The sequence below is a fragment of the Taudactylus pleione genome, unplaced genomic scaffold (genome assembly GCF_031769625.1).
Source record: "Taudactylus pleione unplaced genomic scaffold, aTauple2 ptg000519l, whole genome shotgun sequence".
Classification (NCBI taxonomy): Eukaryota; Metazoa; Chordata; class Amphibia; order Anura; family Myobatrachidae; genus Taudactylus; species Taudactylus pleione.
In genome coordinates this window covers 3,935,810-3,953,206 of record NW_028284921.1, presented here as the reverse complement: position 1 = coordinate 3,953,206, position 17,397 = coordinate 3,935,810, and the positions used below count along the sequence as shown (strand labels likewise).

The following is a 17,397-nucleotide window of genomic DNA, read 5'->3' as shown; positions in this document are numbered from 1 at the left end:
CCTGCTCACAGCGAGTGTGTAAATAAAGCATAATAATGCTGTATACACAGGTTGGGCTTTCTCGGGCTCCTACATATGGAGGTTTTTAACCAGAGACTGGAGCAAGAATACAATGCGTCTGTCATAATGACAGCACCTACAGTCCCATATAAAGCTGTGCTGTCGTCTCAGAAACTGATAAAGGTAAGTAGTGTGCGGGACCGTTTTCATTTATAGATTATTTTTTTTTTAGTTCTTTAATAAAAAAAATATTGCCTTTATTACTCTGTTTGGGCAAAAAAGCTATCTGCATTTAATAACATGAGGTATCATAGTAATGTGATCTAATAGCTAGTGAGCAATGTTGCTTTCGGCATTTTGCTTCTACATTAAAAAAACAAGAGATATGGTAAGAACTTACCTTTGTTATCTCTGTTTCTACGAAGTCCATAGGGTCCACAGGGTGACCTTGGGGTATAGCTGGATCCTGGATCCTCGGGCACCACGGAGTTAAAGCTTTTAGCTGCTCCCAGGATGCACTTGGCTCCAACCTCCCCTATACCCTGCCCCCGAGCCACAGGCACCTCAGTTGGTAAGCAGCCCAGGCCGGAGGAGGAGACGAAACAGAGAGAAGGAAGACTGGAACACACAAGAACCATACTCACAGAAATGGGAGACGGAAAACCGGTGACCAGTCACAGAGCCCATATGAAGCCAGGTGCGTCAGGGCGGGTGCCCTGTGGACCCTATGGACTTCGTAGAAGCAGAGATAACAAAGGTAAGTTCTTACCATATCTCTTGTTTTCTACTTCAGGGTCCATAGGGGTCCACAGGGTGACCTTGGGGATGTCCCAAAGCAGTCCAACTAAGGGCGGGGACGCTCCTGTGCTGATAGGAGAACCCGGCGCCCAAAGGATGCATCCTGAGAGGCAAAGGTGTCAAACGCATAGAACCTCAAAAAGGTCTGAATGGAAGACCAGGTGGCCGCCTTACAGAGCTGAACAGCAGAGGCGCCACGGCTAGCAGCCCAAGAAGGGCCCACGGACCGAGTGGAATGAGCCTTAACAGAGGCTGGAACAGGTAAACCCTCCTGCATATAAGCCTCAATAATAACAGAACGAAGCCAACGGGCCAGAGTCTGTTTGTTGGCAGGCCAACCCCTCTTGTGAAAACCAAAGAGGATAAACAAAGAATCCGACTTCCTCACAGAACTAGTCCGGTCCACATAAACCTGGAGTGCCCGGACAACGTCTAAGGAAGTCTCCCCAGCCGAAAGATCAGGTGACTGAAAGGCTGGTACAACAATTTCCTGATTAATGTGGAACTTGGAAACCACCTTAGGCAGGAAATCCAGGACGAGTGCGAAGCACCGCTCTGTCCTGATGAAAAATCAGAAAAGGGGGACGACAAGAAAGCGCCCCCAAATCTGAAACCCTCCTGGCAGAAGCAATTGCCAAGAGGAAAACAGTTTTAAAAGTTAGCCACTTGAGCACTGACTCCAAGGGCTCAAAAGGAGGACCCTGTAAGGCCCGAAGAACCACCGCCAAATCCCACGGGGCCACAGGTGGCACAAAGGGAGGCTGGATTCTCAAAACACCCTGGAAAAAGGTGTGTACGTCCGGCATAGCAGCGATCCTGCGCTGGAACCACACCGACAGAGCAGACACGTGTACCTTCAGTGAAGAAAGACGTAATCCTAAGTCCAAACCCGACTGAAGGAAAGCCAGAATACGCGAAACCCGGAACACCTGGGGATCATAGTTTCTGGCCTCGCACCACTGAAAGTAAGTATGCCACACTCTGTGATAGATCCTCGCGGAAGCAGGCTTGCGTGCCCTCAGCATGGTGGTAATAACGGAGCTAGAAAAGCCCCGAGACCTCAGGACGGCTGTCTCAAGAGCCACGCCGTCAAAGATAGTCGACCCAGATCCGGGTGAAGACGGGCCCCTGAGACAACAGGTCCCGCCGTTGAGGTAGGAGGTACGGAGCGTCGATGGACAGGCTCCGCAGATCGGAGTACCACGGCCTTCTGGGCCACGCTGGGGCCACCAGGATCAGTGTGCCTCCGTCCTGTTTGAACTTGCGCAGGACCCGAGGCAGCAGAGATATCGGAGGGAACAAGTAAGCCAGTTGAAACAGCCATTTCACCAACAGCGCGTCTATCAGACTTGCGCCTGCGTCCCTTGTCCTTGACCCGTACACAGGCAGCTTGTGATTGTGACGGGACGCCATCAGGTCCAGCTCTGGCAGCCCCCACTTGTCCACGAGTAGTTGGAATACCTCTGGATGAAGCGACCATACCCCGGGATGCACATTGTAACGGCTGAGGAAGTCTGCCTCCCAATTGAGGACTCCTGGGATGAAAACTGCAGAGAGAGCTGGAAGATAGCGCTCCGCCCAAGCCAGGACGCGGGACACCTCCGACATCGCAGCTTGACTGCGAGTCCCTCCCTGGTGATTGATGTACGCCACCGTGGTGGCGTTGTCTGACTGCACCTGAACGGCCCTTCCGTGAAGAGCGTTGCCGGACGACTGCAGGGCTCTGTATACTGCCCGCAGTTCCAGGATGTTGATGGGAAGAATCGCTTCCTCCGCCGACCAACGACCCTGAAGTGACAAGGAGCCTGTCACCGCCCCCCAACCCCGGAGACTGGCATCTGTCGTGAGCAGAACCCATTCCGGGATCCAAAAGGGGCGCCCCTCCTGGAGATGAGCTGTCTGCAGCCACCAGGCTAGGGACAGACGCACCTCCGAGGACAACACCAGCATCTGAGAGCGGATCCTGTGGGGCAATCCGTTCCATTCCGAAAGAATCAGCCCCTGCAGGGGCCTGGAATGGAATTGGGAAAACTCCACCATGTCGAATGCCGACACCATGGACCCCAAAACTCTCATCGCTGAGTGCACCGACACTCTGCCACTGCTCAGACAACTGTGAATCCGCAGCTGTAAGGAGGAGACCTTCTCTGGAGTCAGAAAAATCCGTTGCTGACGAGAGTCCAGCAGGGCCCCCAAATGAACCATCCGTTGTGATGGGATGAGGGAGGATTTCTTCCAGTTGATCAACCAGCCGTGCGCCTGTAGACAAGCGACCGTCGGGTGGAGATGCTGGATCAGTACCTCCGGGGAGCTTGCCAGCAAGAGGAGGTCGTCTAGATACGGTAGCAACCGTATCCCCTGGCTCCGAAGGTGAGCCGCCATGACCGCCATCACCTTGGTAAATACCCTTGGTGCCGTGGAGAGACCAAAGGGTAGAGCCCTGAATTGGTAGTGGCTGTGGAGAATAGCAAACCGCAGAAACCGTTGGTGCGATGTTGCTATAGGCACATGGAGGTAGGCGTCCTGGATATCCAGGGAGACCATATAATCCCCCGGTTCCATCGCCAGTATGATGGAACGCAAAGTTTCCATCCTGAATTTGGGAACCCTGAGAAACCTGTTCAGGGACTTCAAATTGAGGATGGGGCGATGAGAGCCATTGGGTTTCTGCACCAGAAACAGCGTAGAGTAATACCCCATCCCATGTTGAGACTGTGGTACTGGTATAATGACCCCCGCCGTCAGCAAGGCCTCTATGGCTTCCTGAACCTGCAAGGCCTTGGTTTTGTCCTGAGAAGGACTTGTGCAAAAAAACTGGCAAGGCGGCCTGTGCCGAAAAGACAGGGCGTACCCCTGGGAGACCACTTCTCGCACCCAGGCATCCGTGGTGGTATTGTGCCAGCACTGGGCGAATTGAAGAAGTCGGCCTCCCACTCTGGGGTCCCCCAGAGGGAGGCCCGTCCCATCACGCAGAAGGCTTATCTTCTGGCTTGGAAGAAGGGCGCCTAGCACTCCAGGCTTGCTTCTTTGGCTTTGAGGCGGTCTTGGGTGCGGACTGCCTCGGGAAGGACTGACCCTTTGCCTTGCCCTGAACCCGAAAGGAACGAAACGCCGAGCTCCGGACCTTAGCAGGTGTAGTAGCTGAAGGGAGGAAGGCTGACTTGGATTTTGCCAGGGTATCTACTATTTTGTCCAGGTCCGGACCAAATAGTAATTCCCCATTAAAAGGTAAGGCCTCCAAGCCTTTCTTTGAATCCGCGTCTGCTCTCCAAGACCGCAACCACAAGGATCTACGAGCAGACACTGCTGCCGCCGAAACCCTAGAGGTCAACAGGCTAGCATCCAAAGATGCTTCTCCAATGTAGGAGGCGGCATCTCTCATCTGTCCTAACAACGCCCTCTGGACGTCCGGAGATTCATCCGTAAACGTGTCCTCCAAGGCGTTGGCCCACCCCTCAATGGCCTTGGCCACCCAGGAGATGGCCATGGACGGCCGGGCTAAAGCCCCTGAAAGAGAATAAATAGACTTTAGACAAGTCTCCACCTTCCTGTCCGTAGGATCCTTCAGCGAGGATATAGACGGCAATGGCAAAGTAGCACTCCTGATGAGGCGTGTTACATGGGAATCGACTACAGGCGGAGTTTCCCATTTCTTACAATGCGCTTCCGGGAATGGATAATTGGACGCCAAGCGTTTCTGTGGCAGGAAACGCTTACTGGGCGTCTGCCAGGCCACCGCCATGTGATCAGTCAACTGATCAGACAAGGGGAACGCTGTAGAAGTAACCTTAGCTTTTTTAAAACTAGGATACCTTGACTTGGGAGCGGGTGCCTCATCCTCAATCAGAAGAATGACCCGCACCGCCTTAACCAGAGCCCGCACATTGATGGAAGACTTAGTGTCTACCTCCTGGACTGAGGCATCTGAGGCTGAGTCATCCTGCACCTCACCATCATCCGAGGACCCCTCAGAATCCGAAAGATGCGCAGCCTGTGCCATGACTGAGCGTTTAGACGCCCTGGAGGGCACGTCACTACGCAACATCGACTGAAAAGCCGAAGATGCTGCCGCCAAATCTTGGACAGTGTGGGAAAGCGCATCCACCCAGGGTGGAGGGGCTGTCACAGGAGCCTGAAACGGCACCACAGCCGGCTGTGCCACAGGGGTGGACTGAATATACATTGGCAACCCCGCATAGGGACCAACAGGCTGAGACCCCGGGGGAGTCTGCAATAATTGTGGGACACCCGGGGAATGGGGGATGGCAGGCTGGGGCAACGCCCTAGTAGGGGCGGCAGTCGGGACCAACAGACGGTCCGCGATGGACACCAGCACCTGGGAAAACATCGCCCATGGTGGCTCCTGCGACATGGGAGGTTTAGACGTACCAGGGACCGCCTGGCACCGTCCGCACAGGCCGTCCTGTGACAAATCCTCCCTATCCACTCCTGCAGAACAGCGCCTGCAGGAGAACAATGCCGGAGCCCCGGAGTGCTCAATCTCCTCCTCAGACATGACTTAGGAAGAAAACGTGCGCACTCACCAGTGTGCTGAACAACAGCCCACAATACGGCACCGCGTAGCACGCAACTGTATGTGACGGACCTCACAAATACGTGATCTATATAGGTAAGGTCAGTAGAAACACCCTTCCCCCGCACACCTGTAGGGCTTGTAGGAGAAGGAAAGGGATAGGTACAGGCTGACAGTAAGTAGAAAAAAGACACAGACAGGCAGCACTAGCAAAAGTCACATACCATGCAGGAAGATATACTCACTGCACCTTTCCACTACAATCAACCTCCCAGATTCAGTGTCTGGGAGGGCTATAGTGCTGTGTACACTGTCCTTGATCGGGGGAGAGGTACACAGGGGGACCGGTCCGCGTGCTCCCTGAGAGTATCCGCGCTGCCAGTAAGAAAATGGCCGCTGGAGACCTCAGAGGAGGAGTGGCCCGAATAGCTGCAGCTCAGCGACGCCAGACTCCGAGCTGAAAGGCGCGCTGAGCTGAGGGGAGGAGCCGCTAGACAGGGAAGGCTTCCTCCCCTGGCTAGCATATTTAACCCCCAACGTTGCGGCATCCCGCTTGCCGCTTAATTTACCCTGGTGGTCTAGTGGTCTGACGGGGTATGCCTCCGATAGAGGGGGGGCCCGCCGCCACCGCTAGCGCCCCCGGTCTGTCCCCTAGACCGGGGGCATGGGACTGCATATAAAAGGCATTACCCGCGCACCGCCGCTAATAAGCGGTGCGCGGCTTACCTTAAGCTCCCCGGCGTCTTCCGGCAGCAGTCCCGGGGGAAGCCAGAGTCCGGCTAGTACAGACTCTGGCTTCCCCCGCCGCGATCCCCAGTTCAGTGCTGGCGTCGCGGCGCCAGCAGGAAGAAGGAGCGGCAGCGTGGGCGTCTGTACAGACAGCCCAGCGCTGCCGCTCTGGAAAAAAAAAAACTATAGTAAAAATAAATTTAACCTAGTTAAATAAAAAGCTTTAGGGGGCTGCTCCTGCAGCCCCCCCCCCCGCAGGGTGACCCGACTCCGGCCGGGCACCATCTTAAACTGAGGTGCCTGTGGCTCGGGGGCAGGGTATAGGGGAGGTTGGACCCAAGTGCATCCTGGGAGCAGCTAAAAGCTTTAACTCCACGGTGCCCGAGGATCCAGGATCCAGCTATACCCCAAGGTCACCCTGTGGACCCCTATGGACCCTGAAGTAGAAACAACTAATTTTTTATTTTTTTTGTATATTAAAGCGAACCAGTCACCTGAACACATTATATATTTAGATAGAAGCAATATTTATGTGACTGCGCACAAAGGGGCTGATTCAGAGTTCGGCCGTAATTACACCTGTGGATATTCACACGTATGTATGCGACCCGCTGCCCCTATCCGTACACTTGGCCTCATAGCCATCATCATTGTCACCGCCCACTTGCACCAGTCCTGTCCCTGGTACAAGGGATCCGTCTGGAGAAAAGCTGTATCTCTGCACAAACAGGATTCTGCAGAGAACGCAATTCTGTCAACACGCCCTCGCAAAAACTTAGCCCGTGTGCGGACGCCCTGTTACCACCCAGTTAAACCCCATCAGCTGCAATTGGAGATGCGATTGAGATCCGTAGCACTCGCTTGTAGATGCGCACGCTCAACCCTGAACCATTCAGTGTGAGAAGGCACAATTCCATTCAACTCTGCATTGGCCCTAAAGTAACGCATATCCCAGAGAGGCCACTCGTTCCATGAGAATTAATAGGTTACAATTACATTGAAATTAACATTATTAGTTCTAACAGTCATTTGTAGTAGTGTGTACACTTAGACGGCAGTTTTAAAAGGCAGACTTTACGAAACACCATTTATTACTGCGTTCACGATGGTAACAAAGTATTTCTGATTGCTTCAGCAAGTTTATATATTTTTTCTGTTCTTTCTGTTTGTTTGTAAATTGAGCAATTATAGAAAATGTCCTGTAGCACCAATTTCCTACCTGCACAATGCCGTTCCATAAACACAGGCAGTTACCGACGGCTGCCTGTTATTGCATTAGAAAGCCCACGCAAATACAAAGCAGCTCGGGAATAGATTAGAAAGTTATGTAGAGAAAATCAGACAGCATTTAAAAAAAAAAATAACATAGAAAAATATAAAGAGTTCTAACATGAATAAATTCATTTTCATTGTTTCATCTTTAACGAGCCTCCTCGTGTCTTCCTGTCCTTCATGCTGCTGCTGTCAGTGTCACAGGCTTCTCATTCTCCCACTTCTATTTATCCTCTGCACCTCAGGCCTCTCACCTCTGATCTTCCATTCATTTATTTAGAGCGTTTGTGATCCCTATTTCTCTGATGATTTTGTGTAGGAATATGGAACGCAAGAGATAACCATTGTAAACCCAAATGAATTTCCTGATAAAACTGTAGCATCGGCATATCTTGAGCCTATGATAATGGGTACAATTATTTCACCGGATGAATACCTTGGAAAAATAATGTCTCACTGTCAGGTCAGTAACACTTTTTATTTAAATCATGTTCTAAAATGATATTACTCTACGTATGTTAATCGTATTCTAAAGACAGGGCTGCCACTGGATAAGTATAATGGGTACTGGTTTTAAGGAGCCTGGCTGTTAGATTTAATGGAGGTTCCAGTACTAGGGACTCTTATTTTTACTATTTAACGTGGTATACTCACATAGCAGAGCAGCTGTTAGTGGTTGCCTTGATGGGTATGGCATTTAAAAGATGCATTTAGTGTAGGAGAACCAGAAGGGACAGTCTAGCCCTTCAGAAGAGCTGGACGTGCCTCAGCCCCCCTCCCACCCTTGCAAGTGTGACCTTGCCCTCTCCTTGTGCGCGCTGCCTCTTGGATCAAATCCCCAACATAAAAAATGGAGTGATGTGGTACTTGCGTATACTTTCATAACTAGAGGCCAGTGCAAACTTTGCTCCTGATTCGCCCATTTCATATGTGCACCCTGCTAGATTGTGTCCCTTCCTCCCCTCCACTAACTTCAGTACCTTCATCATGTCGGCTGATGTATGAATATCATGCCACTAAGGCACCTTTCACACACATTTTGTAACCATTTCTTTTGCACCTTTATCATCAGGTTCATATTTAAACTAAAAAAATATCCCTACACAGGTAGGTTTAAGTGGACTCTTTTACTGGGGCACTCTTCTTTGAAGAGATGGAGAAGGCTGGCAGCAGTAGACAAGGTAAGTGTGGATAAATAATAAACACAAAGCAGGTATCCCTTACCAATGGTGACCACACATAACCCTGTTATTCAACAATTAGGCTTTCTGTGTCTAAATATCATGAAACACAGTCAGGTGCTTATCAAGCTACTTGTTAAAGCCTAGCGTACAATCTGTAATTGATGTAAATTGATCCTAGGTTTGACGTGAATAGATAACAGCGTTAAGGATCATCACTTGCTTGTTAAATACACATAATATACAATTCTCAACCAATAATATTGAGATCACATTTGTGCATATCATCAGTATGGATAAATAATAAACACAAAAACAGGTATCCCTTGCCAGTGGTGACCACACATACCCTGTTGTTAAACAATTAAGCTTAGGTTAGAATATAATCACATAATAAATAATAGATCATGGTACCTCTGTGTCTAAATACCATAAAACACCATCAAGTGTTTATCAGGCTACTTGTTAAAGCCTAGCGTACAATCTGCAATCAGTATATATTGATTCTAGGCTTGACATAAATGGGTAACAGCATTAAAGACCATCACTTGCTTTTTGTAAAATACATATACAAATCTCAACCACCAATATTGAGATCACATTTGTGCATATCATCAAAAAATAGTAGCTGAAAAAAGGAAAGTAGGCACATAGGATAACTCCCCACTTCTGCTTTCACTCAGAATGAGTGCAGGCCGAGTGATGAGAGAGTGGAGAGTTTAGTGTCCATGGAAACAACAGGGTAGTGGTGTATGTTAAAGATCTGTAGGGTGTTAGGTGGGCTCTGTTACATAAGCATTGCAGAACCTCAAATGCGCCCCAGATCAGTCACACGGCCTTCAGCCGTCTGATCAGCTGCCTTGTTCCAAGCTGCAACAAGCTAGTGTATACTGTGCAACGTCTGTAACGTGTTGCACAGTGGCAGTCACGTGACGGCGGTCAGCTGATCATGCCTGTGACAAGCGTTTCGCCCGCAGGCTTGTTCACAAACAGGATACCCAGCCATCACGTGACTGCCACTGTGCAACACGTTACAGACGCTGCACAGTATACACTAGCTTGTTGCAGCTTGGAACAAGGCAGCTGATCAGATGGCTGAAGGCAGTGCAGCGCCTACCATTTCTGCTGGTGCAGACTACACTATACTTTACAGGTACCTTTCTATCCCCTCCGGTGGCAGTGTGACTGATCTGGGGCGCATTTGAGGTTCTGCAATGCTTATGTAACAGAGCCCACCTAACACCCTACAGATCTTTAACATACACCACTACCCTGTTGTTTCCATGGACACTAAACTCTCCACTCTCTCATCACTCGGCCTGCACTCATTCTGAGTGAAAGCAGAAGTGGGGAGTTATCCTATGTGCCTACTTTCCTTTTTTCAGCTACTATTTTTTGATGATATGCACAAATGTGATCTCAATATTGGTGGTTGAGATTTGTATATTATATGTATTTTACAAAAAGCAAGTGATGGTCTTTAATGCTGTTACCCATTTATGTCAAGCCTAGAATCAATATATACTGACTGCAGATTGTACGCTAGGCTTTAACAAGTAGCCTGATAAACACTTGATGGTGTTTTATGGTATTTAGACACAGAGGTACCATGATCTATTATTTATTATGTGATTATATTCTAACCTAAGCTTAATTGTTTAACAACAGGGTATGTGTGGTCACCACTGGCAAGGGATACCTGTTTTTGTGTTTATTATTTATCCATACTGATGATATGCACAAATGTGATCTCAATATTATTGGTTGAGACTTGTATATTATGTGTATTTAACAAGCAAGTGATGATCCTTAACGCTGTTATCTATTCACGTCAAACCTAGGATCAATTTACATCGATTACAGATTGTACGCTAGGCTTTAACAAGTAGTTTGATAAGCACCTGACTGTGTTTCATGATATTTAGACACAGAAAGCCTAATTGTTGAATAACAGGGTTATGTGTGGTCACCATTGGTAAGGGATACCTGCTTTGTGTTTATTATTTATCCACACTTACCTTGTCTACGGCTGCCAGCCTTCTCCATCTCTTCAAAGAGAGAGGCTATATTTTCGCCCTAATTTTTTTTCCTGCAATAAGAATATTGATTGGATACTTCAGGCAGGATCTATTATATTACATGTTATATGTTCATGTTTGTCTTTTTGTCTTGTCTTGGTATTCAATGTTTTCAGTGCTGTTAGCACCAATATTTTAATGAGTGAATTAAAATTGTTATTTTATTAATTATTCATCATATCATTAATCAATTCAAACTATTATTGAAGAGTGCCCCAGTAAAAGAGTCCACTTAAACCTACCTGTGTAGGGATAATTTTTCTGTTCACAATTATTGACTTTTGGGAGCACCACCAACCATCTCTATTAAACAGGAGTTTTTTTCTCCAGTAATTTGTATCTATAGTTGGTTATATTTATATCTTACTTTTTCTCTCTTGTGCAGAATCCCTTCTCCCAGTTCCCCTTTCCCCCATTTTATAGTCATATTTAAACTAACCAACTACAATAAGCGTAATATCAGTTTGCTGGTTGTGATTGAAAATACTGCTACTTTATGTGGCAGCATCTGAATATCTTTACTTGAGGAACAATTTATATCTATATACAGTGCATCCGGAAAGTATTCACAGCACTTCACTTTTTCCACATTTTGTAGTCGGATGATGATGATCAGTGGAAACAGGATGCACCTGAGCTCCATTTTGCGCTTCAAGGCAAAGGCTGTGAATACTTATGTACATGTGATTTCTTAGTGTTTTTTTATTATTAAATTTGCAAAAATCTCAAAAAAAAACTTTTTACACGTTGTCATTATGGGGTATTGTGTGTAGAATTTTGAGGACAAAAATGAATTTATTCCATTTTGGAATAAGGCTGTAACATAACAAAATGTGGAAAAAGTGAAGCGCTGTGAATACTTTCCGGATGCACTGTACTGTAATCTATTCTATTTTCTTATTTCTTGATCCACCTGGCCAACATCTGCTTAGAAGCAGGCCAACCTCGTTTGGACGCATCATAAAGAATGAACAAGGCATCCGACTACCGTAAGGCCGCGGTACAGGCCACATAAATCCGGAGAGCTCTTATGACATCCAAAGTGAGTGAAGTCTGGGAGTTGTCCGACAATTCCAGAACTATAATCGTTTGATGTGAAAAGCAGACACCACTATTGGCAGGAAATATGCCCTAGTACAGAGTTCTGCATGATCATCATGAAAAATGAGATAAGGAGGCCGACGAGAGCTAATTCCAAAATCCGCCTTGCCGAAACCAAGACCAAAAGGAGGACGGTCTTCCAAGTGAGAAGCTTGAGAGCCACATCCTCCAAGGCTTCAAACGTTGAAGACTGAAGAAAAGTCAGCACTAAGTAAGATCCCACGGAGCTGTAGGTGGGACAAACGGAGGCTGTATCCGAAGGACCCCCTGTAGAAAGGTCTGAACCTCGGGGAATAAGGCAAAGCAGTGCTGAAAAAATACAGATAATGCTGATGCCTGAACCTTTAGAGAACCTAGACGTAAACCAGCATCCAGGACCGACTGGAGGAAAAAAAGAAGTCTGTACTAACTGAAACAGTGGTGTGAAACCCTCGGTCCTCACACCAGGCTACATAAGAACTCCAGATATGGTGATAATGAGCAGATTCGACTGGTTTGCGAGCCCGGAGCATGGTGGGAACTACCGAATCTGGAATCGCAAGATAGCGGATTCAACAGTCACGCCGGTAAACACAGTCGCTGTAAGTCTGGGTAAATGCACAGACCTTGAAGCAGAAGGTCTGGACGAAGAGCAGCAGCCCAGGATTCCCGACAAGGAGCTGCTGGAGACTTGAGAACCAGGCTCTGCGCAGCCAGTTCGGAGCCACTAGGGTGACGGTTGTCACTTTTTGCTTGATCCGTTTGAGGACACGTGGAGGAAGAGGAAAAGGAGGTAAAAGGTACACGAGGCTGTACCTCCAAGGAACCGTCGGAGCGTCTGTTGCCACCGCATTCAGTTCTTGAGTCCTGGAACAATACTGGGGCACCTGATGGTTGTGGCTGGAGGCCATGAGATCTACTTCTGGCATTCCCCATCTAATGACTAGCTGGCAAAAAACGTCTGGGCGAAGAGCCCATTCTCGGGGATGGAGGTCCTGATGATTGAGACTCTGGGGGTGAACACTACTGAGATCGCCATCACTTGGAGCTCTGGCCCCCGAAGAATGTGATCCACCTCGCATATGGCCATGCGACTGTGTGTCCCTCCCTGACTATTTATGTATGTGACAGCTGTAGTGTTGTCCGATTTGGACTCGAACTGGCCGACCGTCGAGTAAAGAGACAGCTTCCAGAAGAACATTGAAAATTCCACATTTATCGGCAATTTTGACTCCTGATGTGACCAACGGCCCTGGAAGTGGTGGTCATGAACTACAGATCCCCAACCTCTGTGGCTGCAATCCGTTGTTAGAACAATCCAATCCCAGATGCCGAACCGATGACCCGATGAGAGGTGGTCGAGCTGAATCCACCAGAGAAGGGAGATGCGTGCTTGAGGTGACAGCCGGATCAGGCAATGCATATGAAGATGTTATCCGGACCATTTGGCCAGAAGATTCAACTGGAAGGAGCGAGAGTGAAATCTGCCAAACTGAAGAGCCTCGAAAGCTGCCACCATCTTTCCAAGTAGACGAATGCATAGGTGAATGTACACCCGTTTCGGCTTGAGGACCAGGAGGACAACTTGACGAATTCCATGAGCCTTTTCTACTGGGAGAATGATTCGTAGAGCAGCTGTTTCCAAGATCATTCTCAGGAACTGGAGGCGTTGAGACTGGACTTCTGAAAATTGACTATCCAGCCATGATGGATGAGAACCTGATGTGTCAGAGCTGCATGGTTGTTGAGAATCTGAACAGATGGAGCTTTGATAAGAAGGTCATCCAGATATGGAACAGTATTGACCCCCAATGATTTGAGATGGGCGATCACCACCAACACTACCTTGGTAAAGATCCGAGGTGCCGACGACAGACCCAAACGACAGAGTCTGAAAATGTTCCTCCTTGATTGCAAATCGCAGAAAAGTCTGAAGTGGTTCCCAAATTGGGACATGGAGATAAGCATCCTTGATGTCCAGGGACGCCAAGAACTCCCACTGTTCCAAACCCGCAATCACCAAGTGAAAAGAATACATCTTGAACCGGTAAAACGTTAGATAAAGATTTAACGATTTCAGATTCAAAGCTGTCTGTTTCAGAACTACAAAGAGATTGGAGTAGAAACCTTGACAATGCTGATGGGCTGGAACAATTATCAAAACTTCAGAATCCACAAGCTCCTGGATTGCCTGCAGAAGCACCGTCTGCTTCTGTTGGGAGACTGGGAAGACCTGTGGTGAAAAAGCAACATGGAGGGGAGGGTCAATGAACTGGTGTGATACCAAACAACCCTGAACCACAAAAAGCGAGCCCCCACCTTGGAGTCACCGAGGTGGGCCTGTGGCCCGTCATGTGGTAGGGTTTGTCTGCAGGTTTTGGATCTGGATGGTGGGTCGAACCAGGCTGGTGAAAGAAATGAGGGGCCTGAAAAGGAGCAGCCTGAGTGCAACGCGGAGTGGGAGCAGTGGAGGGCAAAAAGGTAGACTTACCACCTGTAGCCTGGGAAATCCATTTGTCCAATTCAGGTCCAAAAAGGATATCCCCCAGTAAACTGAAGGCTTACCACGGTCCTCTTGGATTCCGCATCCGCCCGCCAGGACCTCATCCATAGGGCTCTGCAGGCCGCTATTACTGACGCTGAGATCTTGGATCTGACATGACCAATGTCCCTGGAAGCCTCTCCAAAGTATAAGGCAGACTCACGAATGTGTTCGGCTAGGACGACAAGGTCAGACCTAGGCACTCCCAATTCAAATTCACCCAGGAGCCAACCAAAGTCGGTCTGAGCAACACCCCTGCTGCTGAATAGATGGATTTTTTGGTGGTTTCCATCTTGAGGTCGGAACTGTCCTTAAGGGCTATAGCTCCAGGAACAGGCAACGTGGTCTTCTTGGAGAGCTGCCAGACCGACGGATCGACTGGAGAAGGAGCTTCCCATTTCTCAGTGACAGACTTAGGAAAAGGGTAAATGGTAAAAAAACGCTTGGGCACCTGAAATTTCTTGTCAGGATGCTGCCATTGAGCCTTTTATTCCTGTGAAAAAGGAAAGAAAATTGTTAACCTCTGTTTGGTTCCAAATAAGGATGCATCTCATCGTCCTGGATCTTCAAAACGTGGTGGACCGCCAGGATGAGGGCCTCCACTCCCCTGAATGCCCGAATCATAGGCCTTTTGGTGAAGGTCGTCACTGTCTGAAAGGGTCTTCAACTCATCTTCCTCCTCTTCTTGAGAAAGAAGCTCCGCGTCAGAGTCGTCCGACTGGAGGACCGATGGGAGAAGCCTCTTCTTTGATGGTCGAGCGGACCCTTGAGCTGAGCAAAGCCCTCCACAGAACGGGCTAAGTCTCTTGCCCAACCTATCTCTCCCTCCGTGGGACCTGAACCATGGTTCTGGTTTCTAGCTGATTCTATGTCTCTGCGTGAAGCAGGAGATATCGGACATGACGCCTGCCAAGGTGGATATCTAAGGCGGCGTAAGGGCTGAATCTGAAGAGGGTCCTGCCACAACGGGTCCCCCCGAGACACATGAATCACATAGGGCCGCTCCATCAGAGCAAACCTGAGATAGTTTAGTGTTACATTTAGAACAAGCAAACCTCTTTTGTGATGTGTGCCCCTTTGCCTGTCATGTCTTAGACCATACACACAGACAGCAACAGATGTACCTCACTCACAGATATAGAGAAGGAACCACCAGGTACAGAGAGAAGAGAGGAGTCCCTGTATCCCTCCCTAGTGCAGATCCCCCTCGCTCAGCAGCCCAGAGAACACCCCAGTCCACTCACGACCTCTTGACAGGGTTGAATCACCGCTGGAGTTCTGAGCAGGAGACTGGATCCGTGGTGTGCAGCTGTCAGCATTACTAGTGCAGAAGCATGCACACTGAGCACCTGTGTAAAATGGCGCCATTTGGAGGGCTGATGGGCTATCCTGGCCCTCCCCCCACTGGAAGAGTGCCAATAAGCACGCTGCCTCGCAGTCAGAAGCACTGCTGAGGAACGCTGAACACCGCGCTGAGGCTCTGCCACCTCCCTGTCCTGCTGGGCCAGGACCCAGCTAGTGAGAAACTTTCCATCTGTAGCTGCGCTGACTACAGTGCTGATCTCCCGCAGGCTGACGAGCGCTGTAGAATGATTAGTAGCGCTGACAGATGCAGCTGTCTGTCAGCCTGTCCTCAATGCTGTGTGGGAAGCTAAAAAATTAAAGTAAAATATTTAAGTGTGCCTCACAATTCTAAAACTGGGAGATAGAGGGGGGAGGTGACTCACACTTATACATTAACCACTTAACTGACGAATTCTTTTTCCAAAAACCGCTCCAAAATTGTCGGTTTCTTTTATGATTGAATTAGGTCAAGAACATAATTTTAAACTTATCCATTACTATTTTATTTGAAAAAAATATTTTTTTTAAAACCCATTATACCATAAAAATAGCAATTTTTATGTTATACTGTAGTGATGGCCATTGACAGCTGTACCATCGATGGTTCAACCATCGTTAGAAGCCATCAACTGTTTAGCGATTGGGCAAGATCTGTGTAGACCACAACTGTCGATGTTTCCTAAACATCGTTTGAGGGCTACCATCGATGGTGCAACATTGATGGCCACCAGCAATGGCAAACCACTTGTTTTCAGTCAGGCCATCGATGTTTGCAAACCATCGATGGTCGATTGCCTTCCCTAATCAGAGGCTCTGCGATATCTATCGAATATATATATATGTATATATATATATATATATATATATATCAAATATATATATATATACACATATATCTGTTTGATATAGATATATATATATCTATATTGAACATATATATATATACTGCTCCTGCTTACACACACGTGTGTATATGTATGTGTGTATATATATATATATATATATATATATATATACACACACACACACGCACATATTATATATATATATATATTATATAACTATTTTTATATTTGCCCGATCACTGTGGCCAGCAGTGATCGGGACACATGGGGACTTGGGGAGGTGGAGCTGAGGCCGGAAAGGAGTCGGAGGGGCCGCCGGGGTACATAGCAGTAGCGGCGGCTACCAGAGCCGCTGCTGCTGCTGACTACACAGTGATCTTGCTGATCACTGTGATCCGTAGCCGCAGCGGGAGGGTGTCCCGCTAGCGGCCCGGCTACATAGCAGCAGTGGCGGCTACCAGAGCCGCCGCTGCTGCTTCTCTCACACAGTGATCTCACTGATCACTGTGATCCGGAGCCGCAGCGGGAGGGTGTCCCGCTAGCGGCTCCGCTACATAGCAGCAGCGGCGGGTAGCCGCCGCTACTGCCTAGTATTGAAATGGCTGCCCGATCACTGCTGGCCACAGTGATCGGGTCACAGCAGCAGCAGCGGCTACGTGAGCCGTGGCTGCTGCTTCTAGGGGGGTGCCGCCGGGGCCCGATCACTGTGGCCAGCAGTGATCGGGACACAAAGTAGGAGGCGGCGCAGGTGCAGAGGGACCGGCAGGTCCCTCTGAGATGGGCGGCTGCTGGAAGTTAACTTCCAGCAAGCCGCCCACTGTGTTTCTCTGACTGGTCGTATCAGATACGACCATGTCAGGGAAAGCCCAGTCTGGCATGGTCGTATCTGATACGACTGTGCCAGGCAAGTGTTTAAAGTGCCAGCTCCACTCGTCTATACCCTAGTGTCTTGATCTCTAGTGGTTGAAGGAGAAAATTTTGTTTGTCTTGCAAT

At 48.5% G+C, this 17,397-nt stretch overlaps 1 protein-coding gene across 2 annotated transcripts in view; it reads left to right on the top strand.

The window, feature by feature from the left end:
• GUF1 (GTP binding elongation factor GUF1) overlaps window positions 1–17,397 on the top strand; it is a 79,777-nt gene that overhangs the window by 45,512 nt on the left and 16,868 nt on the right. For both annotated transcript variants that reach the window (XM_088450579.1, XM_088450580.1), the window contains exons 12-13: window positions 51–183; window positions 7,653–7,796. In XM_088450579.1, coding sequence (XP_088306705.1) covers window positions 51–183; window positions 7,653–7,796 — 277 coding nt within the window. The remainder of the gene's footprint in view (window positions 1–50; window positions 184–7,652; window positions 7,797–17,397) is intronic.